Source organism: Sinocyclocheilus anshuiensis, unplaced genomic scaffold (assembly GCF_001515605.1).
Source record: "Sinocyclocheilus anshuiensis isolate Anshui unplaced genomic scaffold, SAMN03320099.WGS_v1.1 scaffold2161, whole genome shotgun sequence".
In the NCBI taxonomy this organism is placed as follows: Eukaryota; Metazoa; Chordata; class Actinopteri; order Cypriniformes; family Cyprinidae; genus Sinocyclocheilus; species Sinocyclocheilus anshuiensis.
The window spans coordinates 396,287-420,677 of NW_015551119.1; the positions used below are offsets into that span (position 1 = coordinate 396,287).

General features: G+C 37.0%; 1 protein-coding gene across 6 annotated transcripts in view; it reads right to left on the minus strand.

Annotated features, from left to right (window-relative positions):
• LOC107663069 (neural cell adhesion molecule L1-like protein) overlaps nt 1–24,391 on the minus strand; it is a 61,447-nt gene that overhangs the window by 6,329 nt on the left and 30,727 nt on the right. For 3 of the 6 annotated variants that reach the window (XR_001631284.1, XM_016453219.1, XM_016453218.1), the window contains 24 exons: nt 22,054–22,224; nt 19,772–19,798; nt 19,277–19,376; nt 18,988–19,169; nt 18,035–18,169; nt 16,889–17,029; nt 16,278–16,389; nt 14,438–14,604; nt 14,290–14,363; nt 12,558–12,643; nt 10,802–10,926; nt 10,397–10,498; nt 9,916–10,113; nt 9,543–9,613; nt 8,924–9,146; nt 7,810–7,925; nt 6,709–6,913; nt 6,234–6,356; nt 5,200–5,373; nt 4,624–4,689; nt 4,366–4,404; nt 3,439–3,507; nt 2,841–2,948; nt 712–870 (listed from right to left, as the gene is read on the minus strand). Coding sequence is in view for 5 of the 6 variants with exons in the window: in XM_016453219.1 (XP_016308705.1) it covers nt 712–870; nt 2,841–2,948; nt 3,439–3,507; nt 4,366–4,404; nt 4,624–4,689; nt 5,200–5,373; nt 6,234–6,356; nt 6,709–6,913; nt 7,810–7,925; nt 8,924–9,146; nt 9,543–9,613; nt 9,916–10,113; nt 10,397–10,498; nt 10,802–10,926; nt 12,558–12,643; nt 14,290–14,363; nt 14,438–14,604; nt 16,278–16,389; nt 16,889–17,029; nt 18,035–18,169; nt 18,988–19,169; nt 19,277–19,376; nt 19,772–19,798; nt 22,054–22,224 (2,973 nt within the window). In the remaining variant the exon portion in view is untranslated. The remainder of the gene's footprint in view (nt 1–711; nt 871–2,840; nt 2,949–3,438; nt 3,508–4,365; nt 4,405–4,623; nt 4,690–5,199; nt 5,374–6,233; nt 6,357–6,708; nt 6,914–7,809; nt 7,926–8,923; nt 9,147–9,542; nt 9,614–9,915; nt 10,114–10,396; nt 10,499–10,801; nt 10,927–12,557; nt 12,644–14,289; nt 14,364–14,437; nt 14,605–16,277; nt 16,390–16,888; nt 17,030–18,034; nt 18,170–18,987; nt 19,170–19,276; nt 19,377–19,771; nt 19,799–22,053; nt 22,225–24,391) is intronic. The other 3 variants (XM_016453220.1, XM_016453221.1, XM_016453222.1) reach the window with 3 other exon arrangements.

A 24,391-nucleotide genomic window follows, 5' to 3' on the forward strand; every position in this document is an offset into this window, starting at 1 on the left:
TACAGTAAAACTGCACATTTTAGAGTGGCCTTTTATTGTGGCCAGCCTAAGGCACACCTGTGCAATAATCATGCTGTCTAATCAGCATCTTGATATGCCACACCTGTGAGGTGGATGGATTATCTCGGCAAAGGAGAAGTGCTCACTAACACAGATTTAGACAGATTTGTGAACAATATTTGAGAGAAATAGGCCTTTTGTGTACATAGAAAAAGTCTTAGATCTTTGAGTTCAGCTCATGAAAAATGGGGGCAAAAACAAAAGTGTTGCGTTTATAATTTTGTTCAGTGTATATTGATAGTAATCGTGTGTGTGTGTGTGTGTGTGTGTGTGATTTGTAATAGATCTAACAGGACATTTTAAGCAATTTTACAGTAAAATACTGTTAAAACAAAAACAAGTAAAAACAAAGTTATCTTATAATTGACTGTGAAAAAATGTTACCATGAAGTACTGTTGTGACTATTTTTTTTAGTTAAATTTCTGGCAACCACAGCTGCTGTCTTTTCTCCCTGTAAACTTCACAGCTTTATTTTTACAGCACATTCTATAAAGTATAATATTTTAAAAATTGCTTGCTCAATGGAAAGAGAGACCTTTTTTTTTTACATACCTCTAGTGCTAATGCACCCACAGAAAGACTATCACATATATACTATGTCAGTGATACTTCTAATGCTGTTCTACAGGCTAAACTCTCTAACTTCTCACCTTTCCTGGTCTTGAAAACCTCTTCAAAAATGCTAGGGTCATCAACCCTGTGTGAAGCCTGCAGCCGGACTGTGTACACAGTTCCTGGGCTGAGCCCTTCAACGAGGTGGAAACATTTAGATGTATTTAAAGCCTCTGAAAGCTGCCAGATACCATCACCTGAAGGAATAACCGCATAACCAGATAGTGTTAGGCCACAGCCCAGCTGAAAGAGGTGATATCTATGATACTGTAAAGAGACACTTTGAAAGGTTAGAAAAGTTGGCAGAGTAAGATTGATAAAAGAGCTGCAAATAAAGATGCACAATGAAAATAGTCAAGAATAAATTTAATTTTCAGTTGGTCTGGATTTTGGGCTGTTTGGAGAGGTTTTTTAGACAGGATGCTACTCTCATTTTACATTCTTAATGTGTTCATTTGGATATCCTAATAGGAAGTGAGTAATTAAATGTCACTGTCATCGTTAAACTTTAAATACTTCATGTATGCACAAGCATGTACATCAGTCAAACAGAGCGCAGAGGAAGAATGAGTAATTATGTAATTAAATTGTTGTTGGACATCAAATTCAGTTTTTAAATAGAGATGTTCAATTTATAGTCCTAAAATGCTTGGGAATTAGCATTTTTGATCTGTGAATTCCCCCTGACATTACTTTCTATAGAACAGAGTAGCTGTTTTTATTTATAAGTAAAATAAGGTCTGCAGTCAAACTTCAAATTTTGAAACTGCTAAATTAACTCTTTTAGTTCATAAATAGCAAATTATTAGGAATTTTCTGTATTAACTGTTCACGGGTATTTTACATGTATTTTGAATTACGCATTTCGTTGTATTTACATGTTTGCACTTAATATATACAGTACACTGTAAAAAATGACCATGATTTTAACGGTAAAAGACCGTAAAAATGCTACAGTAAAAACCTGTTAAATGGTTAACGGTAAATTCCCCTACTATATACAGTGAAAAACTGTATTAGTGACGTGACATGTGGCCAAGTATGGTGACCCATACTTGGAATTAGTGCTCTGCATTTAACCCATCCAAAGTGCACACACACAGCAGTGAACACACACACCGTGAACACACACCTGGAGCAGTGGGCAGCCATTTATGCTGCGGCGCCCGGGGAGCAGTTGGGGTTTCGGTGCCTTGCTCAAGGGCACCTCAGTCGTGGTATTGAAGGTGGGAGAGAGCGCTGTACATTCACTCCCCCCACCTACAATCCCTGCCGGTACGAGACTCGAACCTGCAACCTTTGGGTTACGAGTCCGACTCTCTAACCATTAGGCCACGACTTCCCCCTTTATTGGACATTACATGTAATTTTACGGTAGTATACCGGTTTTGGAAATGAAAATGACTGTATAATTTACAGTGAATAACCATAAATTGACATTTCCAGAATTCCCTGCGTTACATTTAAAATTTGATGTTTTTTTGTTGTTGAAATAACTGTTTCTTAGTTTTTTCTTATCAGTTTTGTATATTAGGGTTGTATGTTACACCTAATGTTGTTAAATTAATGTTTATTGCATTATTTCAGTTTCATGTGTGTTACCATGATGGTGTTTAGTGTTTGTGTGAATGACACCGTGCACCTTCTATATATTTTATTATTTAAAAGCTGCTTGTGATGGGCTTTGGTTCATCATGTGACTTTCTCATCACCACCTGCATTTGGTGGTTATCAGTGTATTACAAAGGTACAAAACAGATTTCAGTACTTCAATAGGTTGGTATATTTACATTATATCAGTTAATAAAATTACGGTATTTAACTGTAAATTTAAGTTAAAACCGTAAAATCTAAAATGTTGCTACCATATTTTTTATGGTAGAATTCCGGCAACCACAGTTGCCGTTTTTTTACCGTAAATTTTACAGATTTTCTTTTACAGTGTACATTATGCATATTTAAATCTGCACATTGATCAAAATGTTGAAAAGCCAATTAATCTAAGAAATCAACAGATTAATCAATTCAAAATAGTTCAAATTGTTTTTAGTTGTAGCCCTCGATGATACTTTCCAAACTTCACTACAAATATGTCTACAATTTACACAAAATTCAATGCTGCAAATATTGGATGCTGACAAATCAGTTTGAGGAGTAAGATCCTTACGGTGATTCATTATGGCAACATAGAGCTGTGAATCAGAACGTTCTCCTCTGGTTCTCCAGCTGATTCTTGCAGAGGTGTCACTTACAAAGGTGGATATGTTGAGCACAACTGAGAGAAATTTATAGAGAAGAAGGTATAGAACAAAATACAGGAAAGACGCTCAAAAGGTTAGTTCCTGCAAAAGAATCCCAGTATACCCATAACCATAGGAAAGTGTTATAGAAATGATATAGTGACAGAAATCTGAATGAAAACTTTGTTAAAGTCAACATGAAACAGCATTTCTATAACATTTCGGAGTAAAAGAGGATATTTATTTGAGATAAAATTGTAGGGCAGGATTTTTTATCAGAACTGACGGATCTCTGTATCAGGGACCAGTGATGTCAATCATAAAAGATTATAATTTTTTTCGAATTAATTGAAAAACGAAATATAAAAATACATATAAAATTAAATTAAATGCAAAAACATGCACTGACATCATTGTCAACAATGTAATAACGGACGTTTTAATTTCATGCTAACTTTAAATGTTAATTTCACTCAGATATGGAGTTATGAAAGTGATTGTTTAGGTAGATGAATGGATGAATACCTAAGGTAGGAAAGGTTGCATTGACAGAAGGAGTGTCTGTATTAGATGAGGTGAAAGAGAAAGGTTGTCCTGCAAGAGAGAGAGAGAGTTCAGACCACATGCATTTCGCTTTAGAATGGACTGCAGCAGTGGAAAACTGTTATGTCCCTATTCAGACTGTCCAGAAAAAAATGCTTCTACGCATCATAAAATCATTATTCACAGCATCAGATCAACATGAACAGGAACTATATAAATAATTAGGATTGTTTATATCAGTTTATATCAACCAGTGGGTTTAAAATGACTAATGGGTCTGATAGGGTCATGGATATCAGGAGGGGAAAAAATGTTAAATGCAAATAATAAAATGCAACTAATCATAGGCAGGACAGCAAAATAAATGGACCTAACAAGGGGAAAGTGCCGTAAAGGCCTGATAGTTGCTAAAGTTTTTTTTTTTTGCAATTTGTACTATAAGTTTACAGCCAGTCTTTACAAAATGAACACCGTTGAGTGATGTATTCCTGTCAGCAGCCAGACTGATTTTGTCAACCCTGATAAAGACAGCATGTTTTTGCAGCCTTTAGCAGGAGTTCAGGGACAGTATTACTGCCTCAGAGGAGCTCTTAAAAAACAAAAGCAAATGCCAACAGCAACCAAGCTCAAGTAAACTTGAACCATCTGTCACTATGAGGATTTTTGATGGAATAGTATGCTCGTTTTGCAGAATGTACACAATTATCTCCTTCACTGAATATAGGCAGGGCCTTTTGGAATTTCAACAACAGCAACAACTGATACTATTTATGTGACTAAAATTAGTGCTACAATTACTGACACTATTACTAGTGTATATGGAGTTATTTTAGACATATTAATGTAGGAGTTAATATACTAATTCATTTTTCAGTTTACAAAAACAGCTACAAATTTGCTGGTACATACTCAAGTCAGATGATGTCACCTCAGATGTCGACAGTTCATCTTAAAAAGACAGTAGAGATACGTAAAAATACAACAATAAATTAATTCAGGTTTTATGTCCTTAAGTTGACATATTATACCGATAAATTAGCTTTAAATTGCATTTATCTGACTGAAAATGCAGATGTCACCGCAAGAGGCATTTGAAATGCTTCAAAATACTACTACTACTACTAAGTAAGCTGCAAAAGGCTATAAACTTCAGTATGTGATACATACAGCTCTCTGTTGACGTTTCAGCTGAGACTGTAGAAACTTCAGGAAATGAATGCTTGGGCATTGTAACTAGTTCATGAGAAACAGAAGTTGGTTGATAAGAAGACAGATCAGGTTAAACAAACCCATGGAGTATGAGAATATGAGCATAACAGAAAGAAATAGGCAATCCGTAACAAAATTGTGGCCTACAGAAAAACTGTGACGATGATGCAATATCAGTAATCCAGTAAGTAAAAACACATCAGTAGGCAATTATTTTTACTAAGCCACCTCATTGATTGGTCAATGTATTGGTCATTACATCCTTTTGTTCATCAGATCATTGTGAGTTTTGCATTTTAGCAATAATCTAATCACTCTCCTTTATGCAATAAGATCTTGCCAACAGCAACTCAGAGTTCCGTAACTGCTGCTTAATCACTTTCGATCACCTTGCGGCTGTGCTAATTAGAGCACAACTAACATAGCTTGTATCAGATGTTTGTGTCTCAGCATGGGCACTTTAATTCAGATTCTGATACCAGTTCCATTATTGCTCTTGGGACTCTGCTTATAGTTGCTTCTGGGCACACTTACACGCTTCAGAGATGGTGCCTCCTTCCTCACTGATGGCTGACCCGCAGCCCACCTGCGTGCATGCGCTCAGGTAGAACTTATACCAGTTGTCATCCTGCAGATCACGCAAGACCCACTGTGTTGTATCTGGTGCATTGATGTTCACAGATTTCAGCTCACCCAGAGTCTCATTAACTACAAGAACAACAAAAAAAATGATTGAGTTTTAAAGTATTTAAAACATTCAAAAGTTTGGGGTCAGGAAGAATTTTTGAAAGAAAGTGACACTTTTATTCTGCAAGGATGCATTAAATTAATCAAAAAAGACATGATATTACAAAAGATTTCTATTTCAAATAAATGCATAGTAGAGTCAAGAAACTTCTGAGTAGCTGATTGGCCCAATCTGCCAATCGATCTCTATTTCCTGTCTATGCAACCTTATATATTACCGTCCAGCACAGTGATAATTTTCTTTAGCCCTCCTCCTCCCCAGCACCACTTCTCTTGATCTGTTATTCTTCCTACTTTACCTCACAGCAGAATTATGTTTTTGCCTATTATATATAGTCTGCCACAATCAATCCTACCTTCTCTCTATTCTCATCAATAAAATGTTGTTAATTTGAGATTCGAGAAAGCATTTCACACTTTCTTTAAGCTTTTAATTTTCCCCTCTCTCTCTCTCTTTGACCTGTTATTATAATTAGAAATCAACAAATCAGCATATCAGAATGATTTCTGAAGGATCATGTGACACTGAAGACTGGAGTAATGATGCTGAAACTTAAAAAAAATACATTTTAAACTATATTACAATAGAAAACAGTTATTCAAAAGTATTATATCACAATATTACTGTTTTTGACTGTATTTTTGTAATATATAAATGCAACCTTGGTGAGCATAAGACCATTCTTATAAAAACATAAAAAATGTTATTGACCCCAAACTTGGAGTATATACATCAGGATATATAGTACAGTTAAACATAGATTATATGAAATTCACTGAGATAGCCGATGTAACGTGAGATAAATCTGTGAGCATCATACCTGTCTGATATTGCAGCAAGTATCCCGTGAGAAAGCCATTGGTTTCATGCGGAGGCGCCCACACCAGCGTGATGGAGTCTTTCTGAAAGTTTGTGGCTCTCAGGATGGGAGGTTGCTCAGGAACTGTGGGAAGATATCAAGCGCTACTGGTCAGTATGTACCTTAAATTAGAAAACTCAAAAACTGTTAGATGCTGTATTTCAGTGCAAAAAACAAACAAACAAAAAACCTGCATATTTATTTGATAAAAACCTACAAATTTAGTTCAACTGCTGAAATAGCATTGCATTTAATTTAATTTAAGTCAATGTCATTCTTTACACACCTCCTTTCTATGTAAATTAGACTTCTTATGTTCAGCAGTACATTTGGGTGAACAACAAAGTGTGTAAAACTCAACTGAATCTACACAAGAACTTAGCAGATGCTCAAACCACTGAATTTTAAAACATGTCTACTATCGAAGTGTTCTTGCCTCCCTGTGGAGTTGTGAAAGAGATGGGACTGCTGCTGGGCCCATTCCCTCTCCGGTTAAAGATGTTGACAGTCAGGCTATATTCAGAGAATGGCTTCAGTCCCGGCACCATGGTGTGACTCCTGTTTCCAGGGATGGTGAGAGACTGTCTCTCTGAGGGAATTCTCTTAGAGTTCAACAGACTTTGTGTTTGCCACCAGTGGACCTGGGAGCAAAAGATGGAAGAAAGAGAAAGAGGGTGTTGATGAGGAGGATATATATATATATATATATATATTTTTTTTTTTTTTTTTTCATGGAAAATAATCCAAGAGTGAAAATAAAGGCTGAAAGATAAAATAAAAGTAATAAGGAAACACACAGTGGAGTCTTTTAAAGGGGTCCTAATATGCTTTTTCACTTTTTCAACTTTAGTTAGTCTGTAATGTTGCTGTTTGAGCATAAAAAAAGATCTGCAAAGTCCATTTCAAAAGGAGATATTTTATTTAACAGAAATCACTTTTCAAAAACTAACGTGATAAAATGTGTCTATATCATGTGTTCGATCATAACTGGCAGTGAAACGGGACTGAATATAAGGAACTTTAAAGGGGTCCTATTTATGCTTTTTCACTTTTTCAACTTTAGTTAGTCTTTAATGTTGCTGTTTGAGCATAAAAAAAGATCTGCAAAGTTACAAAGTTCAAAGTCCACTTCAAAAGGAGACATTTTATCATTTTAGAAATCACTTTTCAAAAACTACAACGAACAACTCGTTTGGACTACAACGTATATTTTCCAGGATTTGTGATAATAACAAATATCGACAAATGGGACGAGACCTGGTTGAGATGCACTAGAGAAGGCAATGTGTGTTATCACTATGTCGGAGACACGCTAGCTTTCCCAAGGCAGACTAACTTAGAGTGGTTACAATCATCCGGGTTTAAATCACGCTAAAATTGATTTGATATTGACGCAATATTTACACTGAAGCTCGCAGCAGGTGGAGAGCATAATAGGACCCCTTTAAATGCTATAAACAGCTTGTTTGTTGCTAAATGACCATCAGCTTTTGTCCAGTACCACAGGACCTCTGAACTGAAGGAGTCAGGAACTCACAGTGTATCCTCCAAGATGGCCCCTCAGGGCGGTTTGGGGCACCGGTGACCAGCTGACCCTCAGCAGTGTAGAGTTCAACACCTCCACAGATATGTCTTCAGGAGCCGCCAAGGGCACTGGAAAGGGCAACAGAATGCAGATCTGTTTACGGCTAAACTTTCCCAACTGATGCAAGAGGGTTACAGCTCACAAATTCACACATACACAACCATTTCCTCAAGCAACTAAAGCTGCCAAGGAAAAAGATGAATTGTAATTAGATGACACACTGACTGTTTCCAGGAAAAGCGCACATGCTAACATGAAGCTATTCACAGACACATGTAGATATATGGGAAAGGCTCTTTCAGGGATGCAAACTCATCAGGGAGAAAAAAGTGACAAAGATGTAACCCCCATTAGCTTTAAAATGTGGATTTACAGTCAATTTGAGCATGAGGATAGTGAAAAACTCACCCTAGACTATTTTGTTACTTAAGTTGTCTCACATTCACACTGTTTTTATTGAAGCCATTCACTATTACTATACAATAATAATAATAATAGTAATCCCTTTAGGAGTAAAGAAGGTACAAAGGTGTCCCTTTGAGGGTGCTGCCCCAATGACAAGCTGTTGTACCCCTAATGGTACAATTTTTTGCACATTTCTTTCTGAGAGTATTTTGGATTCAAAACAGCAATTATCATTGAAAAGTGTCAAGTTTGCATCCCTGCTCTTTGCAACAACTGCATGAAAACTGTCAAGATCTACCTACGGCTAAAGAAGCCATGTTTCTGTATATCTACAGTGATGCAGGAATAGCAGGGACAAAAGCAGCCCAACCTGTTGCATCATCCTCAAGACAATGCCAAATGTCAACTAGAGACAAGGGTATGAGATGGAAAAATATGAAAATGGAATAAAACAAAAGATAATCGCATAAGTGCTTGGCAAACAATGTGTCTGATCCCAAAGAGCACAACGCAAAAGCTCAGCAGAAATGACTGATCCTGGTAAGGAGTGGATTAAACCACTCTCCCAACTAATCTCCTAATCTTAAGTGTTTATTTTTGGCTAATCGCGGCAGTGTCACACGACTGTGAGATGAACGCATTAACATGCTGTTTGACTCACAGTCTTCCCCGGAATAACCAGTCACCACTCTGGGTTCTGGTGCCCAACCGTGGCTGTTGAAGGCCTGGATCTTGACCTCGTAAGGGACGAATGTTTGGGTGTCTCGCACCACAAATGAGTGTCTCTTCATCATCTGTTCTTTCCAACTGTCCTCGACACCCAGGAGCCTGTAACTCAGTTTGTATTCCAGACCGGGACCGTTGTGCTCCACAGGCAAGAGCGGCTAGTGATTAAAAGGAAAAGTGGGTCAGTGCACTGCAAACATTACTGAGCATTTGGAAAGAATGGAAGAGTTCGAGAGACATTTGCTGGTGGGTTTGCGAAATCTGGCGTGGGAACCTAGTTTCTGGGGTGCCTCACTTGGCTTTCTTTCAGACTTTCAATCTGAAGGAATTGTGACTCATAAATAGAGCATAATTTGGCTCATATACTTGACTGCCAGTGCAAATTAAGTTGTTACTGCTTTAAAACTACAAGACACCCGACTTCTTAGGAGCTCCAGGAGCATTTAGCTCCCAAGCCTCCTTGCGCGAGGGTATTTGCCTTTTTCTTGCTTCCAAGCCATGCAAATATGCACATGCATTAAGGTTGTTTGACAATGCTGTTTGCATTTTATTACCTCCCAGCTGATGTCCATCTGATGTGGCAGGTGACCCTCAATCTTAATGTTTTCTGGGTTCCTGTCGGGGGCTGTACAAATGTGAATATGAATTATTTAACATCTGTCTCAGTCAATAATACTATTGCCCTCTAACACTGCCAATGTGTATCACACATTATGACGAGCATGCAGTCATTGATAGTCAGAGACAGCGCTCGCTTAAAAAAGAATTAAAATTTATGGAGCTTTTATAGACATCTGTATAATTTTCTCAGGGTAAATCCCCACAAAGACATGCTTCAAACAAGTCCAAGGTGAACCAAGGACAGGCTAGACATTGGATGATAACATGTTACGAAAGCAAGTTGTCAAGGATCACAGGTATCCCTACCGCAAGGAGGTGTCTTATATCTTTTGGAGGGCATGCTGGGATGGCTTCTTCCGATAGCATTGACAGCGATGACTCTGAACTGGTAGTTAATGTGGCCGTAGAGCGTCAAGGGGGCTGAGAACTGGCTGCCTGCAACTCGTATAATCTCCTTCCACTTCTCCGGCTCCCAGTGGTTCTCTTCATACTGGATGATGAACTCTAGTCATAGGAACAGAGCACAGAGGTCATTGAATATGCTGAGCGCACACTCTCGATACACTGTGGTGCGGCCCCAGTGGGAGCCTTCTTGAAATATTGTAGAGCAATGTTTGAGAACGAGCAAGGTCCATGAAAACGACTTCAGAGGAATCTGCTTAAAGCAAAAGCCAGCTTCAGAAGCACTGAAAATGTGTACAATTACATATGAAGGCAATGCTAATGGAACAGTTTTGCATTTGTTCTGTAACCCTGACAGCACAGTACATTTGTAGTGTAGTTTTACCTGTTATGGGACTGTTATGATCACTGGCAGCCACCCACTGGAGCCTCACACTGCGGTCTTTCAGCTCAGAGAGCGTCAGTTGAACCGGTGGAGCTGGAACATCTGTGTCACATTTCAGACACAAACACCATAAACAAGCTACTTATCATAAAAACGTTTTAAGACCATTCATAAGAGAACCAGAATCGCTTAAAGAAATAACTGGTGCAATAATGATCACAAAGTCTACACATCTTTTCCACCTATGTTTTGTGTTTTCTGTACAATCTTTTGCGGAGATTGCTGCACTATTATTTGAATATTTTTCCAAGCAGGTCTATTATTGTGGTATTCAAGTAATATATAAACATAACACCACAATCTAGTTGGCATTCATTCTGGTCTCAAAAGGTCTTTCAACCGTACCTAACACAGTTATGTATGCAGAAGCTGTATCTTGGTCCAGTGATGTTCGAACAACACAGGTATAATTCCCTTGATCACTGTGGCTCACATTGACAATCTGGAGAATTCCATCATCTGTGAAATATCTGCAAATAACCCAAAATAGGTACAATATAAAATAATAGTTAGATGGTAGTTGATTGATAACAAAATGCTGTCAAATTAAAATTCATGAATTCCTAAATGAGACATCAGACCCACAAATACATTGTTCATGTAGTAGTTCCAAGTCTCTAAATGGCTTTCACAATGTTCAAAGGATCTTACATCGTTTCAAAAGCAATGAAATAAGCAATGTGCATTTCCAGGAATATTTATTGTAGCTTTCTATGTTGGCAGCAATAGTCAATGGTAAAACAAGGCAAGAAACAATGAGTCATTGACAAATAAGAGTGTCCAGGATGGAGAAAAATCACATCTTAAAAATCTAGTTGAAAAATATGTGCCAAGTTCTTAGAAATGTATTCTTCTCTTTCATGTGGTTCTAAAACGTTTACTCCATTTTCAACTACATTAATAAATGGAATGCCTCTAAAATGTGATGTAACCAAGTATAAATTGAAGTATAAATTAATAAAATATTTTCCTTACACCTTGAATATGAGTGTACATATCTCAAACATTGTTTTCAATGTAATCAGTATTGTTTTAATAAGTATTATGAATTATTAATTAATAAATCATTATTAGGTTTTGCGGGAGTCACACCACATGACTACAACCTACATTCTACAACTGATCTAACCTTCTTTTTTTCATCATAAAAGGTAAAAAAAACCTGATATTTTACGAGTCTTATTGACATTGAATCACGGATAAACTTCAAAGCAAACTGCAGAGCAATCAGTTCCCACAAAATACAAATTTTCAGGCAGACCGGAAAAAAATAAAGTGGCTGAAGTTGCTATGCAGCTTGATAAAAATAGAAACCAGGTATCCGTCAAATGAAACAACCACTTATAGTGCAGACAGCTCCATTGATTATAATGGAAGTGATCTAGTTTGTTTCAGGATGGTATAGATACATCGTCAGAGGCGGCTCTGTGGCTTTTGTTGTGTTGGAAATGCCAAATAAAAGCTGCATTAAATGTTGTCATGACAATCAATGCACAGCTCTTTTATGTTTGCTGTGTTTTTGTCTCCAATTTTTTATAATTAATAAAAAAATGATTTGCGGTTCGACTGGAACTAATCTGCAGTGTGGATCTGAATCATGGCCTGCTAATTGGTGACCTGAGGTAAAGATGCAAACATAATTTGTCTGGAAGCAAATAACTAACAGTCACAACAACAAAACATGGCACAGTATTACACTGCATTTACACAGAAGATCCTGTTGGGCCTCATGCTCCAGCCAGCAGAAAAGAAGTTAAAGCTCCTGCTCATTAGCTGGAGTAGCTTTTGATTTTCAAGAGAGACATTTCGCCCATAAGAGCTTACTATTACTGATAAAAGCTTACAATTACATCTAGCTCGGCTCTGTTACATGACTACAAAGTGTAAGTACTTAATCCATGATTCCTGCACTGATAAAACTATAACTAAAATGTCTGCACTACAAAACTGTCATAGCTCGTGCTAATCCTTTCTGTTTTGACAGCACAACCTTTCTAAAAGAAGGATTTGCTTAAATGGAGAATTGCTTCGATGAATTCAAAGCTGAACCACTGAGGAAAATCTATCTTATCCTACTACTCATAGAAAACAGTTCACCCACCCTTCAGAGAAGTTTGAGAGGATATTCATCCCATCTTTCATCCACAAGATCTCCAGCTCTCTTCTGAGGGTGGGATCGCACTCCACCTGGCACTCCAGCTCTGCCATTGATCCTCTTTTGACCTTCATGTCTTGAGGTGGTTCTACGATCCTCGTTGAATCTATCAAAAGCAGACCTTTAGTTTCAATAATGACCAGGAAGCAGAAAGCTTTTTGATTAAGGAAGGTGGCTAACCTTTAATGAAAAGTTCAGTGGTGAGGCTCATGGTGCCTTCGGAGCTGTTTGCCAAACATTTGTACTGGCCCATATCTTCCATCTCGACTTTGTGAATCTGCAGGGAGCCATTCTTCAGGAGAGAATATCTCTCTCCATCTAGAGAGCCCTCTGGGTCTTCTCTTCTCCTACAACACAAACATTGAACCCTTCACAGTTCTTCTGAAACAGAGGCCCACGGGAAGGACCTTTACTGAAATGACTACAGATGCTCTGTTGATAAAACCGAATCCAATGTAGCCTAGTTTTTTTTTTTTACCATGACTTTGAAAATTGACCAAAGGTTTTTGAAAGGAAACTTTTCAAAGAAGAAAACAGCATAAATTAGTGCAAAAGGAGGATCCCCTAGAGAGAACAGACATTTCAAAAGGGCTATAGATCTTGCAGTGTCTTTTCTCAATGTTTTGTCCCTTTTCCTTCACTTAATTCACTTGACCCTACTGGGTCTGTATTGCTATTATTAGGCACTCTGTGTCCAACAACTATCATTCACCCATAGTCTGAAGAGCAGCTACAGTAAAACCACGCTAAAATCCCTACTAAAATCATTTAGCATATTTCTAGCAAAATCTTAATTATAATGTCATTTAAGAAATATATTTGAAGGATGTTTAACTAGATGTACTGGACAATAATACAGACAACAAAAACTATTTTTTTTTTATTTATTTTAATTTTTTTTTGCAGTGAAGACCAATTTAGGCCAGCATGAATGTCCATTGCTGGTCATCCTAATCAAAAAACTATTTTTTTTTAGCCTTGTAGACAGTTATATAGAAATCATTTCATTTATTAAAACAGAATGGATATGAAAAGGGGCGTGACAGTCATTATCATTAAGTGATGGTAACATTAGCCCCTCCTACCTTTTTGTAGATTTTCCGTATGCATTATCTTTTTGATTTTATTTAAATAATCATATTTTCAAAAAATATTTATTAAAATTCCTTAGAATCATTATAAATCTGTGTGAAAACTTTAGCATTTAATTAAATAATTACTTTACATTTATAGATGTATTAAATTTTTTTTTTTTTTTTTTAAATATAAACATGGATTAAATATGGTTAGCTGGGGTACAAGCAAGATTCAGTTTACATTTATGAAATTAGTTTACATACACATTTTTATATATCATTTGTTCATGATAAATGTACACCTGGTTACTGTGCATTTAAAACACATTCAGTTTATTTCAGTTATGTATAACAAATATGCATCACATTATGTTTACTAGGTTATGTTAAACCTGAATCCAAATCGATTAAATTGTTATATGCATTTAATACATAAATCTTAAATATAGGCCTAAGTATTTTTTTAATTGATGGATAGGTACCATACAGTAACACTTAATTAACACTCATACACCGTGTCCTAACCAGGTGTGATGTGACAAGAAATTGAATGTGAAAATGGTCAAACAGCTCAAAACAGCCAATCAGAGATCGCACTCCACCTGGCACTCCAGCTCTGCCATTGATCCTCTTTTGACCTTCATGTCTTGAGGTGGTTCTACGATCCTCGTTGAATCTATCAAAAGCAGACCTTTAGTTTCAATAATGACCAGGAAGCAGAAAGCTTTTTGATTAAGGAAGGTGGCTAACCTTTAATGAAAAGTTCAGTGGTGAGGCTCATGGTGCCTTCGGAGCTGTTTGCCAAACATTTGTACTGGCCCATATCTTCCATCTCGACTTTGTGAATCTGCAGGGAGCCATTCTTCAGGAGAGAATATCTCTCTCCATCTAGAGAGCCCTCTGGGTCTTCTCTTCTCCTACAACACAAACATTGAACCCTTCACAGTTCTTCTGAAACAGAGGCCCACGGGAAGGACCTTTACTGAAATGACTACAGATGCTCTGTTGATAAAACCGAATCCAATGTAGCCTAGTTTTTTTTTTTTACCATGACTTTGAAAATTGACCAAAGGTTTTTGAAAGGAAACTTTTCAAAGAAGAAAACAGCATAAATTAGTGCAAAAGGAGGATCCCCTAGAGAGAACAGACATTTCAAAAGGGCTATAGATCTTGCAGTGTCTTTTCTCAATGTTTTGTCCCTTTTCCTTCACTTAATTCACTTGACCCTACTGGGTCTGTATTGCTATTATTAGGCACTCTGTGTCCAACAACTATCATTCACCCATAGTCTGAAGAGCAGCTACAGTAAAACCACGCTAAAATCCCTACTAAAATCATTTAGCATATTTCTAGCAAAATCTTAATTATAATGTCATTTAAGAAATATATTTGAAGGATGTTTAACTAGATGTACTGGACAATAATACAGACAACAAAAACTATTTTTTTTTTATTTATTTTAATTTTTTTTTGCAGTGAAGACCAATTTAGGCCAGCATGAATGTCCATTGCTGGTCATCCTAATCAAAAAACTATTTTTTTTTAGCCTTGTAGACAGTTATATAGAAATCATTTCATTTATTAAAACAGAATGGATATGAAAAGGGGCGTGACAGTCATTATCATTAAGTGATGGTAACATTAGCCCCTCCTACCTTTTTGTAGATTTTCCGTATGCATTATCTTTTTGATTTTATTTAAATAATCATATTTTCAAAAAATATTTATTAAAATTCCTTAGAATCATTATAAATCTGTGTGAAAACTTTAGCATTTAATTAAATAATTACTTTACATTTATAGATGTATTAAATTTTTTTTTTTTTTTTTTAAATATGAACATGGATTAAATATGGTTAGCTGGGGTACAAGCAAGATTCAGTTTACATTTATGAAATTAGTTTACATACACATTTTTATATATCATTTGTTCATGATAAATGTACACCTGGTTACTGTGCATTTAAAACACATTCAGTTTATTTCAGTTATGTATAACAAATATGCATCACATTATGTTTACTAGGTTATGTTAAACCTGAATCCAAATCGATTAAATTGTTATATGCATTTAATACATAAATCTTAAATATAGGCCTAAGTATTTTTTTAATTGATGGATAGGTACCATACAGTAACACTTAATTAACACTCATACACCGTGTCCTAACCAGGTGTGATGTGACAAGAAATTGAATGTGAAAATGGTCAAACAGCTCAAAACAGCCAATCAGAGGCACTATCTCTGTTTGCACGCTTTTTCACATGCACACCGCACTGGGCTGAAGAGCGTAAAACTACATACAGTATCTTGTATTTTCATGACTTCTTCACTGGACAGCGTGGCATATTTCCATAATTAGTCTATCCTTGTCCAAGTTTGATGTTTAATATACATGAATGCGTTACTTCAGTCCAATGAGATTTTAGTGTGTACAGATAAAGAAACCAAGGGACCAACAAAATGTAGCGTCGCGGTTGGTTGAGACAAACTCTGATTAACAGAACAGAAACACCTCACTTGTGACTTATCATGTTGCGTCTGGTTAGGACACGGTGTTAAAATCACAACACTTGTTACCAAACTCACCAGTTAATGGTGGCAGGTGGTGAGCTAAAGACTCTGCAGTCCATAATCACACTCTTGCCTAACATGGTTGCGTACTCCAGATAATTCTGCGTCAGAATCAAAGGGGGATGATCTGAGAGAAAGCCAGACCATTAGTCAAAACATTCGTGCAGACAGACAAACATCAAACAGCCAGTGCGGCATATGGCTCACTTTCTGCGGTGTAGTTTGAAACCAAGGCACACTCCCGAAATCACAATTAAACTGTAAAAAAGCTATTAGCATATAAAAGAGCTCTTTTCTTCTGCCAGCTATAAACAGAAAACAGTGACCGAAGTAGTTCATAGATGCACACTCATGCACACGTTTCATGTTTTCTTCTACAACAATTACGAATGAACAGCTGCTGAAACCCTTAAGCCATTATATGTCAGCAAGAGTATCATATCATAATCAAAAGCAAGAAAACTTCAACGAGGACCACAATCCTCTCTTCTGATGCTATGATTAATTGATACATGTAAAATAGGGGGGTTGTGCGCATCAGAAGCGCTGACCTATTATTGTGCTCTGAAAATCACAATATGATATTCATCTTCTTTCCTATTTACACAGGTAAGTGAAGTACTCACTCATGACAAGCACATTAGCATTGACAAGTAGGGTCCCATGTCTGTTGGAGGCCTCACACTGGTACACTGCAGTGTCTCTCTGCTCCGCTCTGAGGATGATTATTCTGTCATCAAGCACTTTGTAATTGGTAGAAGGAAAATCTGGGGAGAAAACAAGCTTGAATTGGCACCCAAAGTGTTTAGGAGAGACTGGGGCTAGTTGTCAACTTGTCACATGAGCTTATACACTACCGTTCAAAAGTTTGGGGTCGGTAAGGTTTGTAATGTATTTGAATAGTCTTTTTTGCTCACCAAGGCTGCATTTATTTGACCAAAAATACAGTAAAAACTGTAATATTGTGAAATATTTTTACAATTTAAAAAAACTGTTTTATATTTGAATATGTTTTAAATTGTAATTTATTCCTGTGACGCAAAGCTGAATTTTCAGCATCGTTAATCCAGTCTTCAGTGTCACATGATCCTTGAGAAATCAATCTAATATACTGATTTGATGATCAAGAAACATTACTTATTATTATCAATGAAAACAGTTGTACTATCTAACACTTTTTCAGGATTCTTTTGATGAATAAGAATAACATCAATATGTACTGTACTGTCGCTTTTGATCAATTTATAAATTAATTTTAAATATTAGTATCTAATAAAAATTTATCTGAACATGTGACAACATGGATTGTTATTAATCACAAAAATGAAAACATTTTAGGGGCAATAACAGTGGAAATGTGCAATAGCCAAAACTAGAAATGATGCATCTATACACAAATTTACTTTCAAAAATAAACCCACTCTGAAAAAAATTGAGTAAAAAAATTGATACAGCTAGCCCCTGTCTATATTGTAAAATTTCACATCATTATAGCAGCATTAAACCTGTGAGGTACATACTTGGAAGATACATCATTGACTTTTTTTCATCTACTGTTGATATATAATTTTACCAAGGCATGTAAATTGTGCACAAATACAGAGGTGGCCACAAATCCACTGCTGTTTACCAAGTCTAAATGATGAGAAAACCCAGAAAGGAACAACAGACTGTTCTCAAAGCCAGTAATTGCACATTTGGCAGTGGCTTTGAGCCGACAAATTCAGTCAAATGGGCATGATAAGGGTGGGAGAGGAGGGGGTTTAACACACCATCAAGAGGCTGGCCATTTCTCTTCCAGGTGATTGTGGGTTGTGGTTTTCCTCTAGCAGAACACTTGATGTGGATGTCAGATCCAATCTCTGCTAACTGACTCTTCACTGGCTCCTCCTGCCAGCTAGGCGGCTCTGAGACACACAACATATGAATACGGATTAAAGCAACTTCCTATCTAGAGCAATACTGCCCCCCTGTGTTTGTAAGTGACATGATTTTCAATTTTGTATTTGGTCATTCAGAATACGGCATTAATATGCGTTTCATAAGTACTAAATAAACAGCCAATATGCTAGCAATATGCATGCTAGTTAATAGTGAGAATTATATATACGATTCATATAAAATACCTGAAATAGACTATATATTTATAGACTTCTTTTGTGGTTTGTGATTGTGAATACTGGACAATGATATTTCAAGTAATTTTACAGAGACCGAACTAAACCAGAGCCATTTTTTTTTCCAGCTACCGGAAATTACAAATTGAAAATTCCCTGGCATTTCCCAAATATTCACAAATCTATTTGAAAACACTTTACAATAAGTTCCAATAATTAACCTTAGTTAATGCATTAACTAAAATGATCTAACAATGAGCAATATATTCGTCACAGTATTTATAATCCTTCTTAATGTTAGTTATTGAAAATGTTTGTTGTTAGCCCATGTTATCTCAGGTCATTAAATAATACTGACGTACAACTTTTGATCTGAATAATTATCAGTACATTTTGAAATTAATATTAAGTAAGATTAATAATATGCTTTAGAAGTATATTTCATTGTTAGTTCATGTAGTTAACTAATGTTAACAAGCAAAACCTTACCGTAAACTGTTACCAATTACTCTTGTCAAACAGATTTACTGACTAAAATAACTGGGAATCGTCAAAAAAACAAATAACTAATACAATTGGGACTTAAGACCTTTTAAATGTTTGCATACCCTCCACAACAACTTGGAAATGATGCTCAGCTTCACCAAGATCATTCTTGGCTTTGCACATGTATGTCCCTTCAACCTGATCTGTGACGTTTGATATAGTCAGAAGCTTTCCATAGTTCTTGATTTGTGTACGGGTTGGTAAATTTTCCAACATCTTGATCCATTCTACCCCCGGTGTAGGCCTGAGAAAAGACCAAAATAAACCGCTGTCACTCTCTCTGTCAGTGGAAATGCTTTGCTGCAATGTCGTGTTTGTAAACCCAACATGGCCATAGAGAAGTGAACTCACAGTCCTTCTGCGATACACTCCAGCTCCAGCTCTTCTCCTTTTTTTATGTATGTCGTTGAATGACTGGAGGGCACCAAAATGCTCGGCTTCCTCTTCTGAACTGAACGGGGACAAATGATTGGAAAATCGCCACAACATGGATAAAAAAGAAACCTACGTTCATATCTGAACAAGAATAATTTAAGGTCCGAAAAACAATTTAAAATATATTCTCAGAGACCAGATCATCTCACACAATTTTGTAAAGTGACAGAAGTTTTTGTCACATTTTAATGACTCTTATAACATCACACAGCTCAAGCTGAAGAAAAATTCAGTCTGAACTCCAGAAATAGCTGACAAACTAGCAAGTGCTAAAGCCCAACAAACTTTATCTTGAAAAAAAGCCCTTACATAAGGATCATTGCAAGAAAAGCCACAAAAAAAGATAAGTAAAGGTTTTTTTTGTGTGTGCATATTTGATACACAGCACATTTGATAAAATATGTTACTCACCACTTGTGATGTCATCATCCCCCTGGCCTAAATAAAAAAAAAGTAATAATAATAATAAATTGGAAGAATTGTTTGAATTTTCAGCATATTTCATTAGTAATAAAAAGCATATACACAATACATATGTAGCATATATACAATACATATAAATGCTATGTACCTGTACAAAGGATAGGTCAGGGTGGAAGATTTTTTTTAATGTTAATTTTTTATATCATTATTATTATTATCACTATTATTATTATTTTAATAACATGAACTGATAAATCATAATAAGACCAGGAATGTTTAAGAAAGTAAAGAGGGTCATGCTGACTTTAAAAAGGATTACATTAGAGACAGTTACTGTTAAATTATTAGCATGATAAAGCACAGCATGCTGACAATACACTTAAACCAAACCGCATCCAATTTAATGTATTGCCACATTAACAATTACTGAAAACCATTTTAAAAATGTAACTGTTAATGTATGTATACTTTGTTCAGCTTTTGTTGTGCATCTCAGTTGTGAAAATATGTATATAAACACAATACAAACTACAATTCATTTTGAACTGTTTGGGGTCAGTAAGATTTTTTAAAGAAATTAATACTTTTATTCAGAAAGGATGCATTCAGTTGATCAAAAGTGAAAGTAAATACATTTTAATGTTGTATGAATGATGTTCTTTTGAATCCTGAAAAAAATGTGTCAAGCTTTCCAAAGAAACATGAAGCAGTTTTAAACACTGATAATAATAATAATAATAAATGTTCCCTTTCAGTCAGTCACGTTCGACGTTACGTCAGTCGTGACTGACGAATTGGGATCTCGCCCGAGAGCCCAATCACCTTCGAGTGTTAACTAAACAAGCCAAAGACAGTTGGCGTGCGTGTTTCGCCACGCGCACCCCGCCCCGCAGCGCGGGTATAAAAGGAGAGCACGTGCAAACACACATCAGCTTTTCGCTTCGGAGCCGAGCCTTCTACTAGGATGAATCTCCGCGAGTGTCTGCAAAGAAACAACCTAGCGTTGGTGTTACAGCGCGTCAGCGGGGGTTGCCATTCAGTGCTGCTCATCTTCGGCGTGCTGCAGCTGCCATTCTGCGGTCTCGCCGCGACCTCCCCTGGGCGCTTCAGCGCTCTCTCTAAAAGAGTGTTTCCTTTTTTCCTAAAAGAGCAAATATCTAAAAGAGCTCCACAAGCGACGGGCGTCTTTTTAAAGATGGCTTCCCGCTCGTGCGTTTCTGGATGTGGTCGTTTCCTGGCTTCATCTGATGGTCATGATCGCTGTGTCTCGTGCCTGGGCTTACAGCACGCTGAAGCAGCGCTCATGGATGAGTCATGTTCTCAGCACTCGTGTGCATGCCCAAGGTCAGCCCTTGTGCTGGGCTAGGTGCCCGTGTGTAGTGATTCCCCCTTCGGGTGATCCCACATATGTATTCTTCCACGGTACGGCTCCCCTCACGGTAAGCCCGTGTCTTTCCCTGGCAGTCGTTCGCTGCCATCTCTGCTGTGTAGTTATCTCACCCCAGGCGGGTTGAGTCTACCGCAGGGACTTCCATATGTAGCACTGCCCTGGGCCAGTCCATATGTGTAATTCCACATGATACCTCCTATGTGCAGGATGTGGCTTCCGTAGCGTCCCAACTGGGTACGCTTTCCCAGTGTTATCCAATGTACCACTGTATGGAACAGCAGTGGCGGACACCTCTGCCTAGCCGCTGTCCTATCTTCCGCCCCAGCTGGTGTGAGGGGACTTGCCGGCTTCCGCAGGGCACTGGAGGGGGTCAGGTTTCGCGTGGCGAAACACGCACGCCAACTGTCATTGGCTTGTTTAGTTAACACTCAAAGGTGATTGGGCTCTCGGGCGAGATCCCAATTCGTCAGTCACGACTGACGTAACGTCTCCGTTCCCTCCTTCAGGGAACGAGGGTTACACAAGTAACCTAGACGTTTCTTAAGCAGCAAATCAGCATATTAGAATGATTTCCGAAGGCTCATGTGACACTGAAGACTGGAGTAATAATGCTGAAAATTCAGCTTTGCATCACAAGAATAAACTACATTTTAAAATACATTCAAAAATAAATCAGTTATTTAAAATTATTTAAATATTTCACAATATTACTGTTTTTACCGTATTTTTGATCAAATAAATGAAGCCTTGGTGAGCATGAGAGACTTCTTTCAAAAGCACTGAAAAATCTTACTGACCCCAAATCTTTGAATGGTAGTGTATAAACCTTTTTTTCTATTTCATTTCCTTTAAAACATATCATGAGATTCTTGCCACATACTTGGCTTGACCCTCAGGACCAAGCGTGGTTTCTGAACGATTGTGCGTATCCTGGAAAAGGAGGCAAAACAGCAGTAGTCATCGCGGCTATCTGACACCAGTGTATTAGAGAAGTACAGATTCCCATTGAGGCCCATGGACACCCTCTCATTCTGCTCAATGTGTCGAAGATCTGAGAACAATACAGAGAGGAGGGTTAGATTAACATGAGCAACAGGACATCGGAGAGGGCAAGCAGCCAAACCGCCCAGAAACAGTCCCATCTGACAGACTGCACAGTAGATAACAGGTATCATGGGTAGAGCTTTGAATGCTCAGACATTCTTGTTCCTTACATGAAGTGTAGGTGGCTCAACATGATTAAGTCGCCTCTTCAGTTCAAGAAGAGAAGACATGTACAATAATAGCACTAAACATTTTTAATCAAGCGTCTTGTTTTCCAGAAGAAAATATCTAAAACAAGGTACACTGAAGAAAAGAAGAAAAATTACATGTATTAAAAAGTATTTCCTTCAGAGAAAGTTAATGAAAGGTTCATGCTTATAACAAGAAAAAAAATCCAGTAATTCATGTTTATTTTTCTTACCCTCACTAAACTTAAACCTGATTATATTTTATTAGATTAAATCTCTGAAATCTAATATTTCTTATGTTGTTTTAATGTTTAGATTTATTTATTTATCTATTTATTTTGGAAAACAAGACAAAAAGTAAGAGCTTTTTTTCAGTAAATGTCTAATAATTAATATAAATTAAAGGGATGGGTCACCCAAAAAAAACGAAAATTGTGTCATCACTTAGGCACCAAGTTGCTCCAAACCTTCATGAATTTCTTTCTTTTGCTGTACATGAAAGATTATATTTATAAGACTGTGAGTAATCAAACAGTTGCTGTTCCTCATTGACTTCCATAGTATTTTACTATTTTATTTTTTTCTCCATACTATTGAAGTGGATGTAACTACTTGGTTACCAACATTCTTCAAAATATCTTCTTTTATGTTAAACAGAAGAAATAAACTCATACAGGTTTGGAACAAAATGAGGGTGAGTAAGTAATGACACAATTTTTATTTTTGGGTGAACTATCACTTTAATGCAACATAATCTCATGAGAATTTGTATGTATTTTACATAAAATGTGGTTTTACAAAACACTTACGTTTGCACAGACACTGAAACATACCCATGCTGACCCGCTCATTACAAATTCAAAAATTGCAGCTTCAGGAAACGTTACGACAGGTTTTACGGCAGAAAAATCATTCCAAATATCGATTAACATCTTAAATTCCACACTGTACCTCACACAAAGCTATTGTATTCCATCAGAGAGGACTTCGACTGTCTTGTGAACATTACGTAATGATACCTAACTTATGTATAAACAATGAGACCAGGCTGTTTAAAGGGGTCATATGATGCTTTTTTAAAGATCATTATTTTGTGTATTTGGTGTAACAGAATATGTTGACATGCTTTAATGTTCAAAAAACACATTCTTTTTCAAATACTGTACATTACTGTAGGTTCTCTATGCCCCGCCTCTCTCAAACGCTTCGTTTTCTACAGTGTCCCTCCTTCCGACAAGTGCAGTCTGCTCTGATTGGCCAGCTGACCCAGTGCATTGTGATTGGCCGAACACCGCAAGCACTCGTCGGAAATGTAACACCCCTTACCATAATCGCGAGCTTCATCTTTCAAAATAAATGTAAAGACAGTAAATAATGTCATTAGTTTTTGAAATCGCATCATATGACCCCTTTAATAACAATAAATAAAAAATAAAAAAAAACATTTCGAAATCAAAATTCTCACTTCAGAAATATGCATATTATTGGGCCTATATGCATATGATGGCATTTTTAATTATTTAATATTTAGTTTTAATGATATTATGTTTAAAGTTTTGTTCTGTGTTCAGGTGTGAGCATTTGAGATTGACTGATCTATTGTTTTACTGGCTTGACTGAAAGAATCAAATTCTTCAAATGTCACATATTCCCAGCATTCTTTACAAATTGCAACATGTAACATTTATCATCAAAAGCCTATTATTAGCAGAGGCGGTAAAACTCCAGTCTGACGCCAGAAACGATAGTTCCTCTTCAGGAACTCGAGCTGCGTCGGAAAACGCTAGGGGAACGCTTTCTGCGACCCATGCTCTGAATCACATGTGAAATCAGTCCAATAGCTGAGCGGGACGTCACGGGCAGGTGACGTCATGACCAGGAAGCTATAAAAGCACGTGCGGCAGAGCCGGTGTCAGCTTTCTGTCATTCAGCGAAGCGCTCTGTGTGTGTCAGACATATTTATTGTTGTCTGTCAATTGTGAAAGT